The sequence below is a fragment of the Scophthalmus maximus genome, chromosome 8, assembly GCF_022379125.1.
Source record: "Scophthalmus maximus strain ysfricsl-2021 chromosome 8, ASM2237912v1, whole genome shotgun sequence".
In the NCBI taxonomy this organism is placed as follows: Eukaryota; Metazoa; Chordata; class Actinopteri; order Pleuronectiformes; family Scophthalmidae; genus Scophthalmus; species Scophthalmus maximus.
This window is the reverse complement of record NC_061522.1, coordinates 18,877,976-18,896,700: the sequence shown is the minus strand read 5'-3', so window position 1 is coordinate 18,896,700 and position 18,725 is coordinate 18,877,976. Positions and strand designations below refer to the sequence as shown.

Below are 18,725 nucleotides of genomic sequence, written 5' to 3'. Positions count from 1 at the left end.
AACAAGAACTTTGGAGACGAGGCACAGACGTGATGCTTGTGAAATTTATTAACATAAATCGTTTTGGTCCCTCCGTCGTTGTTGTTGGACTGTTACAGCGACTTGTGGTGTGGTGAGCCAATAAAAAGTGTGGGGGAGACAACTGTAAACAAAAAGTAATCACAAGGCAGGAGTTTTAAGGACACCGCAGTGATGACTTAAGAAAGAATCAGTCTTAAAACAGCAAGACTGGAGAACCGTCATGTCAAAGTGGAGTGGCACACAGTTATAGCCAATGAATTAACAAAGAGGCCAAAATCACCCCCCCCCCCCAAAAAAAATAATCTCATGTGTATTTCATGAACCAAAACTATGCATAAATGCATATTTTGACAGGTAAAGTAGCTTCTCACTGATCTAATCAAGCGACAGGAGGGGAAGTTAAAATATAAATCTCAGTTAGTTGCCACTGCAGTTCTCCGGGGAGAGCTAGGATTCCCCCGAATACAGGAAAAAAAAAACGAATGGTCGTTCTTTCAAATTTAAATCTAGTTATTTCGTATGAGCATTTCATGCCATTTTTCCATCACGAGCAATTTTAAAACAGTGATTCTGAATTGCTTGTACCTTCGTCAAAGGGGTTTTCCAGACAGTTGAGTAGAACGTCGGAGGAGAGACGAGCCAGAACGGGCCTATTTAAAAAAGTGCTTCAGAGATTTTGGTGAGTTGGCAGGTGGAGTCTCTCGGCATTAATGTTTTGCACACCGAGTCAAAAATCAAGTCCGACAAAGACAACTCATGGGAGGACACTGCTAAACACTTGAAACTGCGCAGAAAACGGAGCGAATGGGCTTCTGCCCATTCTTTCAACAGCGACGCCTGGGTCACGCTAAGCGTCACGGACGGCCGTCATTGGTTGGTAGCACTTCAGCAGCCAGCAGTCTTGTAAACACTTGAGACAGAGGGGAAACTGAGGAAACCAACACACATCAATAAGTAAAAACTCCTCTATTGGGACGGGGGGGTGGGGGGGTCGCGATGGTGATTCCTTTGGCACCGTGGCAAATACAAGCCATTGTAAAAGCCCGGCAGATTCCAGAGAGCCGCAGAGGGTCCTCTGTGTGTACGTCACAGTCCGTTCAGGAGGCTCCACAAACAGCCCGTCGCCTCACTCTCCCGTCTCCCTTCCCTCAAACCTCACCACCGTTCAACCCGTCATTAAAAATCAAAAACTCCGGAGCGCTCACCGCTCCCTTCCAACTCAGACGGTGTGGACAGCACCACTGATATCGCTGCCTGCCAGCAACAAGGTTGGCAAAAAAGAAGAAAGAAAAAAAAACGCGAGCGCTTTCCGTGTAACTGCAAAGGGTGACGCCAACTCTTAAGATCCTTAAAACACGATGGAAATAAAAAGACCGATCTTAAATTAAGTCATGTCGTGTGCTCCTGTCTGCTCCTCCTTGGGCTTACACCATGCATAAATTAATTTATGCACAACATGCACATTTCACGCCACCTGACTCCAGTGTAAACCACACGCAGACAAAAACAGAGCTCAGAGAACACAAACACACTGGCTGCTGTCTGAAGACAGTATGTGTCGGCTCCTGCTGCCTTAGCACAAACCTGGCTGGTATAATAAAGAGCCTCCTCTTTTCTTTTTAGGCCTTCGTCAGTGGCCTCGGAGAGACGTGCCAAAATCTTTGCTACAAATGAAGTCGAGATACTACAAGAAAATAATCCTGACAGAAGTGATTCTCACAATATTGGTCAAAACCATTTGAGACAAACTGTTCAAAGACCGTTTCGCTTCCATTTGAATGAGGCCGCCATCTGAACAGTTTCTCTTCAGTTCCATCATTGGAATGTTGCCAAATACACCACACATTTAGGCCAAACTAACCAAATAGTCTCCCAAATACTCTGCATTCTATAAAAGAAACTGAAAAACACAGTCAGTAGGCTGCTTGACGACAGAGACAACAGATGAGAATACACCTCAAAGAGAAGCAGCCTCCTGAGCAGTCGGCAGAGAGGAGACTAAAAGAATGAGACGGGTAGCGGCTTTAGCAGCCAGTTTGATTGACATGTCTGGGGTGGCCTACAAATTAAAATCTCCAAAATTGGAAATTAGTTCATAAATGAAATTTTCTGTTAGGGGGGTGGGGGTATACAGCGAGGAAGCATAATGAAGGTTTCTCAATGTGACTGGTGAAACAAAACATCTCTACAAACCTCCAGTTGTCTATTCCCTTGAAAGGAGTGAGAATGTGTGTAACTAAATTTTGGGGGATTTCATTGAGAAAACATGGTTATATTCATCCGTAGCAGTTCTCCCATTGTTAACGGATACTCTCAACAGTGACAACTAACTCAGTTTCATTCATTGTGTGTTCCGACACAACATGGCTCTATGCAGAGGATGCACATTCGTGGAATTGTACATCAACTTCCCTTAGGATGAAAACAAACACCGTTTACAGTAGATGAATTTGGCAAATTAAAGGATTGCAGAAAAACTGCAAAAAGGAAAAACTCACAGCTCGGTGATCGACACTGGAAGAACACACTGATTGTGAAACAAAATAAACGAGGAACGGTGGCGGACGAGTGATGAAGACGAGAGCTGTCTGGATGTAGAGGGGGATAATAAAACCCCCGCTCTCCTGGGTTCTTTTCTGTGCAGTGTGTTTAGTGTAGCCGGTCAACTCTTCTATTTAGAGTTACACTATGTGTGAACTAGTATTGCTTCGTGTGTATGGGGACTAGAGGTGTGCGCGTCACAGGATCAGAGGCCTGCTGTGAAGGAGAAGTTGGCAGCTAGCTTGATTCGGCTGCGTGCAGCTCTTCTGCTGGGACTGTCACACAAGGGGGTCTTCATCATGCTTGGCGGTTTGGTGACGGCAGACTCGTCCACACTGCCAGGCTCCTCCAGCGGATCAGCTGTGCCGCCAACGACTGCTGCAGCAGCAGCCACCTCAAATTCATCGACCTCTGAAATCACAGTCACACGCTGAGCTTACGCCTCATGACAGACGGAGAAGGTGCAAAAAAAAAAAGTGAAGTCTTGATTAAAATGTATTTTTAATCTCTTACACCTTCTGAAAACTAAGTGTTCACCTTTTTGCGCTAAGGCCACAGAACCCTCCACTCTGTCATTTGACTTATAGAAAACCTTTAAATCTTAAATTTAAGGATGTACCTAATTTTTCTAATTAGTGGTTTGGCTAAAAAGTCTGGTTGTACTACACCAAAAAACAATGCTCTTGTAATAAATGTTAAGCAAGTAAAAGGCTGTAACACAAGCGATCTGTCAAAATATTTAGTGGAAATGAAAGTTCACTCTACTTCTGCTGGTTCAAGTCAAATTTTATTTGTCTTTTTCCTGACATAAGACGCTCACTTGTTTTGATTTTTGGCCCACTTGAACTCAGCATGCAGATCATCATTAACATACATCGTCAGACAGCCTGACTGGTTGAGGGGGCACTTTATTTTGGAAGATTCTTAAATCTAGTGTCCATTTAATCTCTGTAAAGTTTAAAACCTGATTTCTAAAGCAACAAAAAAAAACAAGAACAAATCTGCATTATCACAGTCAACGCTAAGTGTGACTATACCAAAACTATTATTAAAAGTTAAAAGGTTTAAATGCAAAACAATCACACAGAACTGTCAAAACATACCTGTTGGTGGTGAAGTTTTCCACTCAAAGTGAATCAGGTCGGCCTGCTGGAGGAGAACGGGGTCGGGGTGAAGCTGAGGTGATGGTAAGCAGGACGGTACAGGGCCACACAGCAGGTCCACCGGGGAGGTCAGACACAGCAGCTCTGACTCGGCAGCTACATCAACGTCTTGCAGGTCAAACAAAGATACAGACTTCACTTCATCAATATTTTTACAGAAAAAAGGATCGACAGCAGAGCAGCATTAAACAAAACAGCAGGTAAACAGATGAATACTAATGTATTTGTAATGTTCTGTGGGAGGAAATTTCATTTATCATTTTCCCTTAAATTTCTTTAAAATCTCACTGAAACATTTTTCTGTTATTTTTAAACTATGCAAATAAAGTAATTATTAAGCGTGTATATGGACTTTCATTACCTGGACTCTGGGCTCGAGAATTTGTGCTGCTCACGGGGTCGTCTCTCAGGCGTCCTGTGTTTCCTCCTGGCTGGGGGCTGCTGGGGACTGAAGAGCCTGTCCTCGCTAAACAACACACAGATCCAACACCAGCTCATGAAATCACTTCCTTGACTTGACTAACAGATTAAACACTCTTGAGAAAGATGCACCTCGGTTTTACCTTTCATATCGTTCTTCAAAACGATAATCCTCTTGTGACTGTGCCCTTTGATCCAGACCACCTGAAAACGATAATGCCCCAAAAACAATCACACACAAAACATAGAGAAACCATTGAACAAGATTTATATGAAAGCTTGGGATCTTCCAAGATGACTGATGAGGAGTTCTGAAAAGATTAGATTAGCACTACAATCACATCATCAAAATATTTCACACTTCATGTCGTCAATGCTGCCAGTTCACAGTCAGCATTGACGACATGTCGAGTACTAAAGGGACTGTGGTGTGGTGAGGTTTGGTGAGTACAGGAGCATTATTCCTCACCTGTGGAATGGCGCTGAGCAGCTCATCATTGCTGGCGTATCCATAGCGACGTGGCTCAAGGCTGCAGCCTGTAAATTTGTTGTAAGCTCCCTGGAACTCGGTCAGAAAGATCTGGTTGTAGTGGTACGTGTGGAGCAGGGCACGGATGTTGCGGGCAAACTGGTAAAGCCTGGTCAACCTCACCCACTCCTCACCAGTGGCAGTGTTCACAGCCTTGCTGTTTTCATCAATTTCCTCATGGTATAGCTGTTAAGGAGGAAAAAAAACAAAACTTCTTCAATTTTGCTTGTGAAAGGTACATATTGTATTTAGAGGGAAACAGTCAAACTCTTCCAACTCACCTCCACGAGGTAGGGCAAACTCTTGAGTAACTCGCTGAGGGAGAGGAACCCATATTCACATGGGTTGAGCGCGACTTCGTGGGCGGTCAGGTAACGCTGGCTCAGCTCCTCCACCTTCAGGCCCTTGGTGACCTGCTCCTCTTCCTGGGACATGAGCAGAGCCAGGAGCTGGGATGTCAGCGAGCGCAGAGACTTCCTGTTGATCAACTGCACTTCCCGACCCTCCGAGCCATCCACCACCTTTAAAATAGAAAAGAGTGCAACAATTTGTTTACTGGTATTGAAATACAGTTTCATAGAGAACACTGGTCTTACCAAGAAAGAATATTTGTTATTTTTCCACATGCACATTAATTGGCGTCAACACACCTAACTGTGATGCTGGGTGTGCAACAGAGGTGTTGATTAAACACCGACCTTGTTAAACAGTTAATCAACAGTTTCAAGAAAAACTGAAATAAAATTGAGTAAAAGAAAGAAACAAAAACCCTAACTAAATTATATCAAAACATCTTTATAAAAATGAATGCAAACTGTATGAGGCATGCATCACACACACACACACTCACTCACTCACTCACTCACTCACTCACTCACTCACTCACTCACTCACTCACTCACTCACTCACTCACTCACTCACTCCTAGATTTATTTCGTTTTGATGTTGCTGTTTCATACTATTACTGTACTGTGTAGTTTATAAACTTGCCGCACTTTAACAGCTATGTAAAGGAAGTAATTGTTTATTCATAGATTTTTTTTTTCCACTTATGACTATTAAACTAGATACTAAAGGAAGTTCTATAAATATTTACACATTTTCTCTGCACATATCTATGTTTAACCTGAGCCAGGCCGAACAACAATGATAGTAATCATCACTTCCATACAGGGATAGAAAAATACAGCTGTTAAAATACGTTTAACAAGTTTATTTTTTAAATGCACTGGTATCGGATCTGTACTCTGTACGGGCTGACCCCACTGAAATGAAATGGGTTTCCTTACCTTGACAACATGGCAGAGTTTGGTCAGCAGAGCGGGCAGGGAGCTTGCATCGTAGTCCTGCAGGCGTAGGCCGTAACCAAAGGTCTTGCTGTACTCGGTGAGCAGCAGGCCGACGGGGAGGCTGGCGTTTCTCTGAGCCCGCAGCAGCTTTACCAGCTGAGCCGCCAGGGCCTTGATGCGTTCCACCTCTGTCAGCGTCAACACCTTCTCCTCACCGCACTCCAACACCTGACATTGGTTTTGGACATTTGTTGGGAAATTTGTGTTCAGTGTTGACGGAATCGAAGAGGAATTGATTAGGTATTTGTACAGAGCACCGACTGTCACAATGTGAAGAACAATGTGTAAAAACATAACAGGAGAAAAGCTGGATTCAATTACCCACTTCAAACCAAGGGGCGAAGGACAAAGGGCGAGAACACCATGATCAGGCCCAGTTAGAATTCTGACTAGCAGGAGCAAATTTCATGAGCATCGTATCAGTGATCTGCCACTTGCTTTTTAGTTTAAATTACCGAGTCAGAAAGCAAACAGAAATTCATAAAACACTGAGCTATCACTGTTCAAGGTGACCATATCCATTTTGGCTTCACATGGTTGGGCCAGTTACACACCTGGTTCACTTGAATGCCCACACCTAGTGATGTTACCCATGACACCAAAGTTTATGAGGGGCGTGTGAACAAAAATTTGACGATTTCCAGTGAAGCTTTAGTCTGACGTAGCCAGACTAATACTCAAATACGTATTAGTCTGGGACTTCTCGGCCCATTTTCAATTTCCAAGAGGCGACTCATGCCACGTCTGTTTAGCTGACCAGATTTAGGTTTAAAAATGTGTGACAGAAAGGCGCACCCCCGTGTGTTTGTTTAGGTGTATTGCATTGTGTGTTGTATTGCGAGAGTTAGGAGCTACATTGCAGAGGCCTGTATTACGAAGTAGGCTTTGTGGTTATCGAGGTAACTTCAGGTTTTAACTCCTACTAAGCTGGTTCTCTTCTTACCGGGGTAAATATCACCATGGTGACTTATGCTGAAACAGCTAACCTGCTCCGGAGCAGGTGAAGTTCGAGATAAGAGTTCAAAGCCAGTCACCAGTCCAACTACTGACCAATCAGATCACTGGAAAATTGCAGTCATCTTTCTAATCTACAAGATCCTGACTCGGACAAAAGAGTTTAGAGTAACGTGACAAATAATAAAGCGCACCAGATATTGCGCTCAATAGTGACCGCCCACTTTTAGAATGGCTCCGGAAGGGAATTTTCGATTCACTCACTCCATATACACGTCCACTCTTGTTTTTAAAACAGTCTCAAATAAACCAAGGTAGAGTTCATCACACTAAATAATTACATAAATAAATAGACTCATTAATATTGGAGCTTCATTTGACAGTGTTTTACTTTCTTATTCTATTACTGCAGCTCGGAACAACACAAAGACTGTGACGATAAATAGTAATAAAAATCTAGTACCATCTCTTATTAGAACCATGATCGACACACTGATCAATATTTCTCATGATCATGAATGAACAGTTCAGTGTGATTGACCTCATCGCACATTAACTTCTCTCCGCTGCTTCAGGAGCAGAAAATGTCTGACATCACTTAAGCTTCTCTTCATCATATAATTAGTTTGAACATCGTCAGAAAAAAAGTGCAAAAATATTCACTCAATAGTAGTCTTGATAAATTCCTGTTATTATTTACTTAATATTTTTAGGCTGACTTTAAATTTAGAAACTATTATATGCATTTGATCATATTATTTTCATTTCACTGTGTACGCATCAGCGTTTCTTTTCGTATCACATTTAAAACTTTATTCACGGTTCTGACGATGATTGTTGTAAATAACGACTTTACCTCTTCCACATCAATGCGCTCGTAACAGGGCAGGAAAACCCAGGGTTGATTGAGACAGTTGATATCCAGCTTCGTAGCACAGGTTTTCCAGGATGGTCAATGTTACTTTAAGTCAAACCAGATAAAGAAAACATATCCTGGATATGTTGAACTTGCTTCGTTGTACAGGCCCCCACCTGTAGGTCTAAAGATTCACTTTAATCGTGTGCGTTTGTGTGTACACCTGCATTTATTTAATTCCTCCAATAATGAGATGTATTTGTTCAAAAACATTTCAAAGTTATTTATCAATAATTTGTATCCATTTATTCATGTGTTGGTCAGTGGTGAAACATTTTGTGACATAACGCTTTCCCTGACTTTCACCAGCAGAGGTCCTCACCAAGCTCTGATTTGAAGAACTTTGAGTAACGAACCATTTTTCGATACACTGTGTTGAAAACTTCGCTGGTCCGTAAAGCTTCACTTTGCCATCACTACCCACAGCCCATTAAATTTTATCTTAGTACATTTGATATAAAGCGGCGGTAAATAATCTGTCAAATCTTTCTAATAGTTGAGGTGTGACATCAAGAAGCACAGTATACTTTATACAAATACACAGATCTCCTTTACTCACCATCAGCACGTCGGGGATTGCCTCAAAGAGTTCCATGAGCTTGGTGAAGCCGTAGTAGCTGAGCTTGCACTGGCGACCGAAGTGATGGTGATAGGTGGGGATGAACTTACTGAAGGGCATTCTGCAGTGAGGCTGGTGACGGAGCAGGTCCACCACCTCCTTAGCAAACTGCTTGGTGCGCTCCATCTCCTCCATGGTGCGTTCTGAAAGCAAACAAAGGGGAAACCATTTATTTAGATTTCTTGATGCTGCTGAGGTTTTCGTCTTTGGATAACACACAAAAGTTTACCCCAGATCGTAACATATCTAACATGACATTTTACATCACATTCATTTTGCTGACGCTTTTGTCCAAAGCAACTTACAATAATCGGTTTCACATCAGATACATAAATGCAGAAATGCTTGCCCCAGACTAAATAAACACTGTTGTTTTTATGTTATTGCCATTCCATAATTAAACACATTAGATAATCCATCTAATGAGTATAACATAACACACAACATAGTGTTAAATAAATAAACCAGAACATTTACTTGGAAGTACAACATGATCACAAACAAATCTGATCTATGGATCGATATAATCTACTGAATAACAAAACTCCTTACCACACTGAGCGAGTACAAGAGTTTGTTTTCAAACTAAGATACAGCTCTGGAAGTCAACAGATGATGACTCTCCACCTCCATGTTTATTGTTTTTAACAGCTGGTTTAAACTGACCTCTTTTGGGAACAGATATAACTGTGTCCGTGGCCTGTTGTGTGATGGTGATGGTGGTTTCAGGGATCTCAGTCAGCAGGTCCATCAGGTCACATATGCCATAGTCAATAACCCTCCAGTCTCTGGAAAAGCACCTGATGCACAAGGCAGAGAACACATTATGAATGACCAAAATCCAAATTCTTCTTGGGTCCTCCGTTCTTTCCAACCTCTGCAAAATACAATGTGAAGGGATCCTGGCAACATTGACTGACCAATGGTATGCCTGCATGAAGTCCTTGATTGACACTTGTTTGCTGGCTTGAAACTTGAGCAGTTTGAGCAGGTCTTGGGTGAAGCGTTTCACTTGAGCACGATGGGTGAGGGTCAGTAAACGTTTGGTACCCATGCCTAAGATCTGTAGGTAAAGTGGAGTACAATTAGGATTGGCAAAGAGGTAAAACAAATATTGAATAAATGTTTGCAATCATGCTCGATCCCCATCATCCTCACTACCTGCAGAACGTGTGGTACAGCCTCCAGCAGCTCCAGCAGTTTGGAGTAGCCATAGTCAGAGACGCGGCACTGCTTGGCGAAGTGATGGTGGTATGAGGGTATGAACTTGCTGATGGGCATGATGCAAGAAGGCTGACTCTTCAAGAGGTCAATAATCTCTCGGCTGAACTGAATGAGCTGAGGGTTGCCCACTGGACTTTTGCAGCGCTGAATCCAAGGCTCTTTATGAAAAAAACAAAACAAAGAACATGTAAAATATCCCAGACAGAACTCGAGCTAAAATGTCAAAGACAGCCTCGAACAAAGTTGTACAAGTTGTGAATGTTCCTACCAGAGTTTGGTGCTGGTGGTTTGTTGTGGATCCACTTGATGACTTTAAAGCCGTTCTGAGCGGTGACGATTGTGATGCTGGGAACACAGGTGATGAGGTGTTCCAGGGAAACGCCACCCTCCATTGTCTCACTGCCCAGTTGTAGTGGGCAAAATTTAGCTGCATAGCACTCTGGAAAACTAAGTGGAAAATACACTACATTATTGACTTATACACATACATAAAGTGTGAAATCTTCTTCTGTTTGTTTATTAAAAGCGTATACGTGGATTTAAGGGCTGACTGTCACCTGAGCAGTGGGAGGGTGCCTTCATGTGACTGCAGCAGACTGTGGACCTCAGTGGCTAAGGTGCTCAGAGACATCACAACAAATGGGATTTTATAGGAGTCGGGGTCAAAGTCAGCCTCGCTGCAAAAACAGATAAGAGACACAGTCAGTGATGGAAACTGGTGCGACAGTCACACTTTACTGACCCTAATAGTTTACATTTTGTGCAAGATTCTAACTGTTGTTTACCTGAAGTCCTGCTGTGCGTAGTGTTGTCTGCACACAGGTTCATGGTACTCGAGCTCCTCGAACACCACAGGGCTTCCACTAGCAGAAGACGAGCCCTCCTGGGACTGGGAAGATCCCAGTGGACTCTGACGGATTTGGCTGCTGGGCAGAAGGCACACGAGCCTCGAGCCGCCTTGTTCCCGTACCGTCACCACCTCTGGCAGTCTGTACAGATCCCCAACTGCTAGCTTACGGGAATATCTGGAAATAAAAGAGCAAATACTCTGAGCAACTTCACTCATGCATATTTTCTGTATGCATTACAAAGTAGTCAGTGTTGCCAGTTTCAAAAGGTAACTTACTTTTTCTCATAGATCTCGGTGAACTTGAAGAGGGGAAGACAACTGGCAGGTGCATCCTGAAGAATGCAGATGATCTCTGAGCTGTATCATGACAAAGTGAACATTTGCCAACACATTTCAAACCATACAAAAAAAATCTGAAATAAAAACTCGTAATTTGAGAAAGGTTAAAACAAACTGTGTTGAGTTACATTTGAGGGTTGATGACGGTGATATTCATAAACTGTACCTGAGCATAGCAAGGGATTTGCTGCTGCCACCGGTGATCAGAGACACCTGCATGCGCTTGCCTCCAATCTTGTAGCGGTGCAGGCCACTGACGGCGCTGATGGCCTGCTGCAGGGACAACATCTGAACCGTGGCCTTCAGCTGATAGTCAGTGTGAGGGCTCAGCTCCACAGCTTTCACCTAGACAAAACAAGGCAATTCCCCAAGGAGATGTTTTGAACAAGCGTTAATCTGTTTCAACGTACTTTCTGAAAAAAAAAATCTTATTACAAAAAAAAAGGTCTTTAGGCTCAGCTGTCAAACAAGAAGACACGTGTATATTTAAAAACTTTACATTTATCAGTGCAATAAATTCACTGGAATACGACTTACCCGCCCATATCGGGAGAAGGTGTCGTGCAGTGTCTGCTGCAGGTCCTTGCGGGACATTCTGTAGTCCAGGTTGCCCACCTGGACCTCCGCCCCCTCTGAAAACGGTTCGGTAGGACCTTCGAGACATGGGCTGCGAGGGGCAGCAAGAACTGGCGAGGAGCGGCTGGAGATGCAGGGGGACGCACTCCTAATGTTGGAGAAGAGAGATATTACCTTGTATATTATGAAGTTTACATGTAATACTATGAGGACTTGTATGCACTTGATACGTCACCTGGAGGACCAGGAGCCCTGGGAGAGGACAAGAGGACTGAAGCTCCTGTGCAGGTTCAGCTTGCTGAAGGCTGAGGGTGTGCTGATCTGGAATTCACCAGAGCTCTTGTCCCCTTGTTCCACAGGGGAGACGGTCACGCTGCGAGGATTGAAGCCCTCTCTTCTAAATGGGAAAAAAGGACCAAAGGAGAGGAACATATGTAAATGCAGTAATATACAGTGCTTCTAAATGCGTTTTCCTTTGTCACACTGTTGCTAGTCAGTTTATTCATGCTGCTAGTCAGTTCATTCATGCTGCTCGATTTCTTTTTCTTTCTGGGAAAGAGCGATCTGTTTTAGGAAGAGCATATGGTCCAACATAAAAAGATGGTGCGTTAAGGTAAAGATAGCACCCTTAAAAAAAGAAAGACAATGAAGGAGTTTATCTTTTTATCAGATCCCATTTGTCTCAGTGTACCTCCTCCTGTACATGGATTCTCCAGCGAGGCCGGGTTTGGACAGCTGCTCCAGGATCCCTGTCTCTCCATTGCTATGGGGGGAAGAGGAAGCAGCTCGGCCCTTTTCCAGTTGGTGAAAGCCCATTCTGGACTTGCCCTCCAAATTACCCAGCTCCTGGATCAGACATGGGGTAAATGTTGAAATATGTTGACTGGCTGGAATTCTGCTGATGTGTTTGTGTGCATGCATGTGCGTAAGGGAGGTGAGATTGGGTAAATGTGTTTAGTGCATATGAGAAGTTCAATGGAAAAGTTATGGAAGGGCATAATATGATGCTCTTAAGTTTTACTAGTCAGCTCTGTCGGCACAATACCAGCCGATTATCAATTTGTGGATCTAGGTTCTGTGGAAAGTATTATCATGAACCAGATCCGAGATAGAAATGTTACTAAAGCTCTGTGTATTCCGTTTGTGTTGTTACTCATATGGAACCTTCCATTTGTATAGAAACCTGGAAGTTAATTTAATAATCAGTGTTTTTTTAATCTTTTCCTTCAGTTTTAGCACCAAATGATATTGGATAAGCTTGAAATTTCTCTTTACTGTGGCAAGTACAGAGAAAAGCTCAAAATGCCCATCCCTAGTATCTGTTGAGTAATCCATCATGGGTCTGCCACACTCGTCGAGAAAAGGCTTTTTGTGACGAAGAACTGCACAGGCCAAGTTCAAACCCAAATGAAGAAAAGCATGGAGCAGACTTTGGACAAAACACAGAAACTGGCAACTTGCATGAAGTAGCAGATCAGCACTGATATACTTGACAAAACCTTTGGAAAAGATATTAAAGCATTGCGCTAATTCATGTGTTATTATGATGCAGGACCACTGAACATGCAGGACAACAGGGGACACATGAAGCACTACCAACAACTAACAGAAGCTACATGCTAGCACACGCAGACAAATGAAGCAAGCCACAGCAAGCGGTTAGTGTCAAAGCAGCAGCAAGGAGGACACTGGGCGGAAAAAGCTACTGCGACTTACAAAGCAGCCAAGACAAGGATAGAGGGCAATGGAGGTTAAGGGTAAGCAGGCACTGGCGAGACTGCTGACCTGATGGGGCTTGGCTGGAGCACCACCGGGAGGCCCACTGCACACCCTCCTGGGGCTGTAGGGCCTTTCAGGCACTGGGCCAGGGGTGAGGCATGGGCGGGTTGCTCGCCGTGGCCTCCTGGGTGACCTGGGCTTCTCCAGGGGCAGAAATGAGAAGGAGGAAATGGATGGGGGCGGGGCGGACATTGAATCCTGGATTTGATAGGGCTGGGGCGGAGCCCGAGGCAAGTGATGGGGCTGAGACTGAAGCTCAGGCTCAGGACTTGCGTCATCTCTGGGCCGCGGGGAGAAGGAGAGGCTGATTCGGTGGCCAAACACATCCTCATTTTCCATGCGCTTGCGGGCACGTGCAGCAGCCTCAGGATTGCCAAAACGGAGTATGGCTGTGCCCTGGGACATGCCCAGCACCTTGCCGCCACAGTTGTCAGACAGGCGGCGGAGCCTGAGCTTCACAGCATTCCGCAGGCTCTTGTCAACGATGACAGGGAGGTTGTGCACATAGAGGAGGTTGAAACTCGGCTGAAGGAGGGGAGGAAGAGACAGCGTGCCTGTCTGGTTTGTACAATTTATACTTAAATAAAATATTTCGTGGCTGAGAGTGCTTCAGAGTATGAAAAATGGTTATAACCCTAAAAGAAAATTGTATACGATTAATTGAAACTGCCTCACTCTCTACGCTCTTGGTCCACACTAAAGTCAGTTTCTGCTTGACTACTTTGTCAGCACAAACTTACCTTATTTACAACAGAATAGTATCAAAAAGTATCCATTAGGTCTCAATAAAGCATGTTTTGATGCCTACCTGTGCTTTGACAAGCATTCGCGGTGGCAAGTCAGCTGTGATCTCCTGAAAGGCCACTTGGCGGTGGGCGTGCTGCAGAAGAGCTGAAGACGTATGGTTGCCATGGACCAGAATAACCTGGAAACCGTGACGATGGCGCAGGTCACTCAACTCGCTTGCAAAGTTCACATCCGCTGTTAATAAAGAATAAGATATGGCATGTTAATGCAAAATCCGTTGTGGTAGCAAGACCGTAGCCGATTAACATGAATCTGAACGGAACTCACAGGATACTAGTACAACAGTCGCAGGTGCAGTGTGGGTCTCAGCAAAGCGTCGTAGGCTCTGGCGAAGTTTGTCATCCGCTGCATTCTTGGCTGTTGCGTTGATATGTGCAACAGTGACCTGATGAAACAAGGTCACGTTTGTATATCGTCAGAATGACTCCCCATTTCTTTTACTGCCTTTGGGCTTTTAACCTTCAAGACCTTTTACATACACCAAAAAACCTATACAACCCACTAGAGGAAAATGAAATATTGAACAAGCATAATACATCTTTAAATGTAATAGTGTAACCATGACAATCTTCCCAATTATTTGACATTGTGGGTACCTGGCAGTTGTTGAGCTCTTGGATGACGGCTTTACTCTCCTTGCTGATATCACAGACGCAAATGAATTCGGCCTCACGGTGACCCTGGAAGAAACGACTGCGAATACGCTGGACCACGGCTCCAGCAGAGCGACCACTGGGAACACTGCAGTTCTCAATGTCCCAGAAGACCCCCACTGGAGGGATGTTCTCGGGACCACCGTTCTCTGGCGACCCTGAAACAGTAAACAATCATTCAGATGGATTCATCATTTCATTGTCATTGCAGTCAACCTGGGTGGAAGAACATTTCATATCCACTTCACTCATATTTAATAGAGATTGCTGGTCCAAACAGGCGTATTAAGATAATCAAAAACAGTGTGATATAAATTCAATAAAAATATAAATGCTTGGGCACCCCTGGTCAAAAATATCTGTTACTGTGAATGTAAAGAGAAAAAAATTAGCAGATCTCCAAAAGGCATACAGTATAATCAAGTGTATTATGTTTTAGAGTAAAAAATAAAACCGCGTTACTAAACAAAAACGTGACCTTCAGAAGAAAACTGTTCCTATGTCCTTGTCAAAAAATTCTGCAGACATTTGCGAAGGAACGGCTACACAAGCCTGATTCATTTCTGGGAAAAAATGTCCTGAAAACAGGTTAAGTTAAAAGAGAATTTCTTGGCCACAGTAAGCAAAGATATATTTGGAGAGAAAAAGAGCAGAAGTTCATGACAGGAACACCTCCATCTGCTAAGCACAGGGATGGACTGCTCATGCTTTGGGCTCGTGTTGCAGCCAGTAGGCAGGGGAACATTTATCCGGTAGAGGGAAGAATGGATTCAATTAAAAAGGAAGCAAATTCAAGGGACACATCACACTGTCTGTAAAAAAATGACTTGTAAAAAAAGGCAATTCCCTTTAAAACACCCCAAAATCCACACTGGACTACCTAAAGAGGCACATGCTGCAGGTTTTTGCCATGGTGCTCATAGTCCCTCGACCGAAACGACATAGAAAATCTATGGATAGATCTTAAAGGAGCACTGCAAGCAAAATGGCCCAAGAATCTCAAAGAAAAGAAGCCTTTTAGCAAGAAATTATGAAAATGTCACTGTATTTACTGGAGTTTAACACTGCATGTAGTGAGCCCACTAACCATACTTCTGGCCAATCTTGCTGAGGCCGGTCGATGGCATGTGCATCATGCCATCAGAGGAGGTGCCACAGCCATTGCAAATTGGGATTGGGACAGGAGCAGTCTGGGGCACAGGAATATTTGGCCAAGCCTTGTCTGAATCTGATGCCAGACCATTCAGTGGCTGCAAATAAGCACACATTTATACAGTCAGGTAAAACTGAAATATTACTGACATCAACAGCAACTACAGTGCACAACGCAAATACAAAACCTCAGTCTCCATTTACATGACTGAAGTCATCCATGCATTTGGCACAAAGTCACCTAAAGTGGCACACAAACATAAAAAAAGCCACACAGTGAATAAAGAGAACTCTACCAACCTTCAAGAAGCACTCCCGACAGTAGTGCGCCCCCTTCACACAAACCGTGCGTTCTACATTTAGGTGCATAGGATTAGAGCAGAAGTGTGCTGAGGTGGTGGTAGTAGTGAAGGTGGTAGGTGTCGAATGGTCACCGAGTGTGCTTCTCTGGGATCTTCTGGCTGATGGGCTGCAGTCCACACCACAGGTGTAGTAGCCAGAAGGCGCCAGGCAAGAGCCGTGCAATGGAGCGGGTAGAGAGGAAACGGAGGAAACGGAGGGAAGAGAGGGAAGAGATGAAGCTAGAGGAGCTGAGGAGGGAAATAGGCTGGGTTGACTGCATGGAAGAGGTCCAGCTGGGTAGGTGCGGAGAAGCCCTGAGCAACAGGGGAGGAAGGGGTGTGATGAAACAGGCTGAGAGGTAGCGACAGAAGAGCGCAGCTGAGGTTTGGAACCAAGAGGGTCTCCTCCACTTCCACAGCTATAACCTGAGCTATACTGATACACAGATGAAGCTACAGAGCAAGGCCCAGATGTGCTAATACTGCTCTGGCTGATGGATGTTCCTAGAGACCGTGGGGCAATATAGAGCGAGACAACTCCAGCAGTGCTGCTACTGTTACCAACAAAATCTCCACCACCTGATAACCCCTTGCCACCTGTGCTGCAATAGTCACAGTGAGTGCAAATGCTTACTTTGGGGCTAGCCCCCTCTTGTTGATTCTGTGGCTGCTGTTGTTGGTGGGAGCCTTGCGTGAGCTGAGGTTGCGGAGGCAAGCAGGGATGAGGCAAAGGGAAAGGGGCAAGAGAGAAGGGCTGCGATGATTGGGAGGAGGAAGCACGGTGTGGAGGAGGAGGGGGAACATCTTTCAGTTCAAGCACGGCCTTTCTGCTCTCCATGTAGTTGTTCTGCAAGATAAAAAAAAAGAAAAAACAATAAAGGATGTGAGATAATATAATATCTGCACAGCACCTTCACAGCAGGAGATAACGGCCCTGCCCAACAATGGTGTGGTCGTGCCGGGGGCAGGGCCGAACTCCAATGCTCTCCACCCTCAAGCAAGCTGGGTCGTCCCTATTAATTAGCTGAACATGCAAACTTTACACAGGTGAGCGGAGAGAAACCACCACTCCCGTTATTCTCTGTTTTCAGCTCTTAGTCTGTTTTCTGATCCCAAACATGGAATTTATTCTGTGCTTTTGGCACTAGTCGAAATGGCGCAAGAGATACGTGGCAGAAGGTGGTGCAGCCACAATGAACTGGTTAAACTAAGAGGTGTAAACAAATATCAAAATGAGGAAACGCCTTTCACTCTGCTGTAAACAATTGTTGGTACGTCTACATTGCAACGTCCGATCACAGTTACCCATTTGCACCGATACAGATATATTTCCACTGCGAATGTAAGGTTTTTAATTCTGCAATGTAGAAATGTGACAAGAGTTCAGAAAAAGGGGAACATTGTAGGAACAAGAGGTTTCTGTGCCACTGCACCTCGTGACAACAACAACACACCAAAACCAACTTACAAACAAATTGGATCTGATAATCCCCGAGAACCGTTTCTTTGAATCAAAGTCTGGGCAACTGTCATAGTCTCAACTTCCTCCCCGTCCACACGTCCGTGTGGTCTGTGTGTTGACCTGAAATGTGAACTTCGGTCAGGCAAACACCTACTTGTTTATCGGCGGTGGTCTCTGCGGCGGTGAAGCAGTCCTTGAGTCTCCATAGCAGGGTCGAGGCCTCCGGTTCGGGGTGTTGACTGAGCCATGGGAAGTCACCGGCGCGGCACACGGATCTCTCCTTTCCCAGTCCTTCCATCGTCCAACCCAGAGAGATCTTCCACCATGCTCTGATCCCTCTGCTCTCTCATGCTTTCCTTTTGGGGAGAAACGAAAGTGAACCGTTCGCACCGGAGCAGTTGCATCGCCTGATCGACTCATGAATGATCGTTTCGTTTTGTTTGGTAACGACAGTTTAAAGGGGGGGGGGCAACTTGGCAGCTCTGTGCTGTTTATTCGAAGCTACCAAACGCCACAATTGTGTTTTGCCAAAGCGAACAACAACAGGCTAGCTTGACGTCGCGTCTGTGCGCGTACTGACTATTGTTCAAGGCCAAATGAATGAAGTGGTCTGCTCGGACTAGCTTCGGGGCGCTACTGAAATGAGCTAATTTCGCGTTTGTTTGGACGGAGCTAGCGTCCCGCTCATGCTAACAACAGGCGCCGTTTACGTGACTTAGCTTGTTCGGCGGACACAAAGATGCTCCCGCACACGCTTCCGCTCATTGACTGTTTTTTTTTTGTTTTGTGTTAGAAACGTCCGGTCGGTCAGGTACCTGAGCAGGTCTCCGCTCTCACATCTCCCTCAAAGGACCGTTCCCCTCTGTCTGTTGTCCCCGACACCCCGCACCTTTTTTGTAACCTACGTCTGCCGGAAACACCGCGCAGCTGTCGCAAATTGTATTGTTCTCTCTAGCTAAAGACAGACGGGTTGTCGGGACCTGTACATTGGATAGTCTGATATTGACAACATTAAAAATATATATTTCT

At 44.6% G+C, this 18,725-nt stretch overlaps 1 protein-coding gene across 3 annotated transcripts; it reads right to left on the bottom strand.

Annotated features, from left to right (window-relative positions):
• Positions 1-30: 30 nt before the first annotated feature.
• LOC118312740 (meiosis regulator and mRNA stability factor 1) lies at positions 31-18,619 on the bottom strand. Of its 3 annotated transcripts, none has more exons than XM_035637589.2 (27): positions 18,512-18,619; positions 17,851-18,052; positions 16,194-17,081; positions 15,829-15,991; positions 14,685-14,899; positions 14,356-14,473; positions 14,090-14,262; positions 13,288-13,839; positions 12,194-12,348; positions 11,738-11,899; positions 11,464-11,650; positions 11,093-11,271; positions 10,864-10,944; positions 10,523-10,762; positions 10,295-10,414; positions 10,006-10,184; positions 9,675-9,895; positions 9,434-9,576; positions 9,180-9,313; positions 8,454-8,656; positions 5,965-6,192; positions 4,956-5,195; positions 4,615-4,860; positions 4,289-4,349; positions 4,087-4,191; positions 3,666-3,833; positions 31-2,973 (listed from the first exon to the last, which is right to left on the bottom strand). In XM_035637589.2, exons 2-27 carry the CDS (start codon positions 17,992-17,994, stop codon positions 2,768-2,770), a joined length of 5,511 nt encoding a protein of 1,836 aa, XP_035493482.1. In that variant the 5' UTR covers positions 17,995-18,052; positions 18,512-18,619; the 3' UTR covers positions 31-2,767. The 3 variants fall into 3 exon arrangements, with proteins under 3 accessions (XP_035493482.1, XP_035493483.1, XP_035493484.1); XM_035637590.2 differs by having other exon boundaries at positions 13,288-13,806; positions 18,512-18,618; XM_035637591.2 differs by having other exon boundaries at positions 13,288-13,419; positions 18,512-18,618.
• Between the last annotated feature and the right edge of the window lie 106 nt (positions 18,620-18,725).